Source organism: Semicossyphus pulcher, unplaced genomic scaffold, assembly GCF_022749685.1.
Source record: "Semicossyphus pulcher isolate SPU_LCO1_2020_fin unplaced genomic scaffold, fSemPul1.0.p SCAF_22, whole genome shotgun sequence".
Classification (NCBI taxonomy): Eukaryota; Metazoa; Chordata; class Actinopteri; order Labriformes; family Labridae; genus Semicossyphus; species Semicossyphus pulcher.
Genome location: NW_027211696.1, coordinates 16582697 through 16587497, shown reverse-complemented (window position 1 = coordinate 16587497; position 4801 = coordinate 16582697). Strand labels below are relative to the sequence as shown.

The 4801-nt window shown below is 45.1% G+C and overlaps 1 protein-coding gene across 1 annotated transcript; it reads left to right on the top strand.

Annotated features, from left to right (window-relative positions):
* The first annotated feature begins 797 nt into the window (after positions 1-797).
* Positions 798-4143, top strand: tmem174 (transmembrane protein 174). The gene is made up of 2 exons (XM_069673878.1): positions 798-1387; positions 4038-4143. The coding sequence occupies exons 1-2, from the start codon at positions 798-800 to the stop codon at positions 4141-4143; spliced, it is 696 nt and encodes a 231-aa protein (XP_069529979.1).
* The last annotated feature ends 658 nt before the right edge of the window (positions 4144-4801 follow it).

Genomic DNA, 4801 nt, shown 5'->3' with positions numbered 1-4801 from the left:
TGCATTAACAGGAAATCAACGCATGCAAATAGACAACAAGAGGAGATCCAAACTACAAGAGTAATGTTTGCCATTCATTGAAAGATCCTGCAGCTCTAGTAGCATCCCCTGCCTGCCTCTGTGAGCGTGTGACGTGCGTGTCTCGCTCTGTGTGCAGCTCATTTAGCCCCTGACTGCAACACGTATAGCGTGATGTGTTTTTAAGGCCCCCTCCACTTAACATGCTAGACTGATTGTTCCAACGATCGCAGCACGAGCGGTCGCTAATAAGTTATGCATAACAGCGCAGATGGGGAAACGTGTCCGTGTGAAATGACATGTGACAAGGTGGATGTCGGATCGCGTTCGATGCCGTGCAGGAATCTCATTTTTCAGACGGACCTTAAACACACCAAATCTTCTCTCGTGGTTTATAGCTCACGTTATGCTCTCTGGGGGCTGCTGACATGTCTCATACAAGACTTAAATATTAACCATACAGGGTTTATCATAAATATACTTCAAGTATTTGACTGCATGCTCATATTTAATTCAATTAAAGTGTGTTTTTTACATTAAAATGACTTTTTCTGCAATAATCTGACCTCATTCACAAACGCTTTCTGTGCACATCGTTCAAAAGTAATCTCGTCTTCCGCATGAGTTCAGTCACACACGCGGAAACAGAGAAGCTGCTGTTTGAACATGGTGACTGATGAGTGTTATAGCAAACAGATTTCAAACGCAGGTTAACCTGTAACGCGTCCTCTCGGCTGGTAAGCGTTTAGAGTTACACAGTCTGCTTTTAGTTTGTGATTATGAACCGAGAAGGACGTGACGGTTTCTGGACTAACATGGTGTTTCAGAGGCCGCTGATGGAGACAAACAGGGCCAGAAGTCCCGCAGAGGACCGGACTCAGGTGGTTCTACCTGCTCCAAACGCTTGTGTGTCAGACGGTCTGCTGGAGGGGAAGAAGGCCGGAGCGGCCCTGCTGTTCTCTGGAGTCGCCCTCGCACTCATGGGTGCCACTTTAACCGCAATGGGGTGGCAACACTACAAAACCGACCCCTACTTTGAGTGGGTCCAGCTCCTGGGCCCCGTCTTGATTTCAGTCGGAGGAACTTTTGTCCTCACAAGCGTCTGCAAGTTTCCGATCATGTCCTGCTGCAAACGTGGGCATGAAGAAGCGCTTATGAGGCCCGTGATCGAGCAAACCTCGACTTTAAGTTGCATATCTCATCCGGTGTTGTTACACAGTCCAACAACAGTGGTTTGTCTTCCTCCGCCGTACAGCTTTGTAACCCGGGACGTACAGCAGGCGGTGTGCGGTGTGGATAACGCAGCGTTCACAGCAGCAGAAGAAGACGGATCAGCTCACAGCAGAGAAGCAGACCACAGAAGAAGAAGGTAGGGTACAGTCACTCAGTACATCTACTGCTAATTTATGCTATTTACTCAACTACATTTCTTTCATACCTTTAGTTAACTGTTACTTTTACAGATTCATGTTATTAATACAAAGTTTGGTCAACAAATGAAGTATTCTGGTTCGAGTCCCAATTCAGACGTAGCGGGCCTTTCTGTGTGGAGTTTGCATGTTCTCCTCGTGCATGCATGGGTTCCCTCCGGGTACAAGACATGCTCGTTAGGTTCATTGGTGACTCCTAAAATGTCCTGTGAGTGTGCGCGTGAAAGTCTGTCTCCGTGTTTCAGCACTGTGATTGATTGACGATCAGTCCAGGGTGTAACCCCGCCTCTCGCCCAATGACAGCTGGGATAGGCTCCCTGAACAGGACACGCGGTACAGATAATCGATGGATGGATACATGCAAAAAGAAGCTAACAAACATCTGGGTTATCCACGGGCAAGGATTCGAGAAGGCCGAGTCGTTCTTTTTACCCAGCATGCAACAAGTTGACACTTAAGCTGCTTTCCCACTGGTCAAAACCCACTAACACCCGGCTTTTTCGCTGAGTGGGAAAGGCTACAATCGGCATTCAGACCCTGGTCAAATGACTCTGCAGTAGACCCGGGTAATTATCGGCTCGGCTCCTCAGCTACAGATCCTACACGTCTCCGTCCGAGCAGCACTCGAACATCGCTCCAAATGATGATACACAGACTGAATGATTAATAGATACAATAAAGACCTATCCACCGTAACATCTTCACTGTTTACTAACCCTGTCTCCTCAGTTGTGACGTAAGGCGGTGACACAGCAGAAAAGACCCCGAAAGGAGTATACTTCACTGGCAGTGGGAAAAGAGACAATCGGCCTTTATAAGCAGGTCTTCCCGGGTCTAAAAAACCTGCGTCAAAGCACTAATTTAAGGTGGGAAAGGGGCATAAATCAGATCAAACCTGCAGAGACAGAGTTCAACTTAAGTCAGATTTAAGTGCCTTTAAACCTCACAGAACTCAAACAGACGCAGTGTGCACAGAGTTCACTTTCCACTTTGCCCAAAGTCTCCTCGCCTCTCTGCCAATTATGTTGCAATTAATCTCTCTGTTACAGTCAACACAGAGCTACTGATTCACAGGAACGACTGTGTTTTGTGTTACATAAGCTCTGATTACTGTAGCTGCGAATCAATTAAAGGGGAGGGGAAATGTGCAAAAGAGTTAATCAGTTTATAATGAAATAAGCTTTTTACACTGAAATGGAGACAATTAGGCCGAAAATAGCTGCACATATAATCACTGTTTGCTGTGTTTGCTCGGTTATATCATCAGAATTTGGCCTGCACGCTGCACCATCAATGACTGTATATATAGACGGACGACGCGTCTCCGTCTGCTCTCATTGTACGAAAGTGATGTCAAAACAGCCCCCGTGACGGGCGCTGCCATCTTATGATGGTGACGTAATTTGGAGCCAGAGTCTGCGCAGTAGAGATCGGCCACTTCCTCTAACCAAAACACACACTTAACTTCGCACGTCGGCGTGTTTAACAGCAGAACAGCTTCTTGTGTTGGTCTGAGGTTCACAGGTATGGAAACTTCACTGACTGTAGTGATTGTTTTTGTTACGTCTCCTCTCGCCGATCGTCCTCCACTCTGCTCATCAGAACAGATCGGCTGCAGGAGCCGTATTTGTCAACAGAGCTGTCAATCATCATTTTGACAGCATCAAATAACTAATTAAAAATAAACTTGTCAGAAAAATGAACACTTGGACGTAAATCAGCATGATAAGAACTAACTATAATGACAGAAACCATGTTTGAGAAAAATGTATTTGGCGTTTATTTTGATTTTATAGTTTGACTCATGTCCCATCTGTTAACATGGAGGAGGCGGGCTTTATGAGCTATACTGCAGCCAGTCAGCAGGGGGCGATAGAGAGGGTTCGGCTTCACTTTTAGGGAGCTGTTATGTCGTCCATCTTTTTACACAGTCTTTGTGTGGCATCAAGAATATAACGTCACACTAAAGGGATTTCTCAGAGTGTATTTGCTCTGTAAAGGGAAACTAAAGGTGTCATCGATGTTTGGTCCGTCATATTTTCCCACCTGTTCCTAAACGAGGTGCTGAGCGGAGCATAACATTATGTATTGTCATAAAAGACCTTTTTCCCCACTAATTGCAGCATCCCATTTATTTAAAATCCAATCAAACATCATTGGAAAGACGTCCTGCGAACACAAAGCTGCACTGCATTAGCGGAAAATTACAAGATTTCGCTTTCCTTTATTGTTTTTAGTCGATTCCTGCCGCAGGTTTCCAGGAAAATAACTCACGTTAACACAAACAGACAGCAGGAAAAATAACCTAAAGCTTAACTATAAACTGCTGCTGTTCGTATGAACACATGCTCGGCTCACCAGCTCACACTTATGCTGTCACAACTTCTGACCTGCTGCAGTGCGTTTCCACCGGTTAATGCCAAATAGAGGGACGATCAAGGGGTTGCTCAACCTCGGTGTTTTCCTTTAAAGGGCGATCTGCTTCCTGACGGTCGCATTAAGGAAAAGCAATCAAACCTGTGAACATGTGGAGTGAGCCAGCTTTTGTCTGAATCTAGACCACCTTAAATATTCTTTCCTTCCTTCTAGGGTGGAGAAGACGGAGGATGAAAGAGGACATGGGCCTGAGGATGGTTCACGTCCACCTGCATACGAAGACATCTTCCCTTCCTTTAACAAACACAATCAGACGTAAACTCTCTTTGTCAGCTGTAAACTTCCTCTTCCTCATTAATTTATTCCAGCATGATGTGTCAGTTTTATACCTTTAAAATGTCCCACAGCAGCACCAGAGTAACACAGCCCAGTTTCACTTCCCTCTCACAGCTGCTATCATGTAAAGTCACCACAATAATTATGTATGAAGTCATAAAACTCCACTGAGATGAGGCTCCCTGGAAGAAAACCTCATTAAAATGGAGATTTATGGATAAACTCGGCTCTTAGGTTTTGGAAACTTTTTGGGTTTTTATTCGGCATAAAAGATTACACCCTTTAATCCAGCGCTCGTTGCAGCAGGAAACCACCGTAAGTGTCCGTCTCGTGTTGGCAGAGGAGATGCAGGCAGACAGAAACAAACCGGAGAAATAATCATTTAAAAAAAGATTATTTATTCTTTTATTTCTTATATTTTAAGTCTACTCCTCCTCCTCCTGATAAGTACTATTATCATTTGTTATTGGTGCCAACAATCAGCTCAGATTAAGTGTCCCGTTTACGTCCCGTTTCCCTGCAGGGTCGCTCGGCTGCATGTAACAGTTAAGTGATGCGTTCACTGTCGCTTGTGTTTGCTGGGTAAACACAAGAGTCAGAGCACCACACGGGGGCAGAAACACTGCAGAGCAAATCAATAC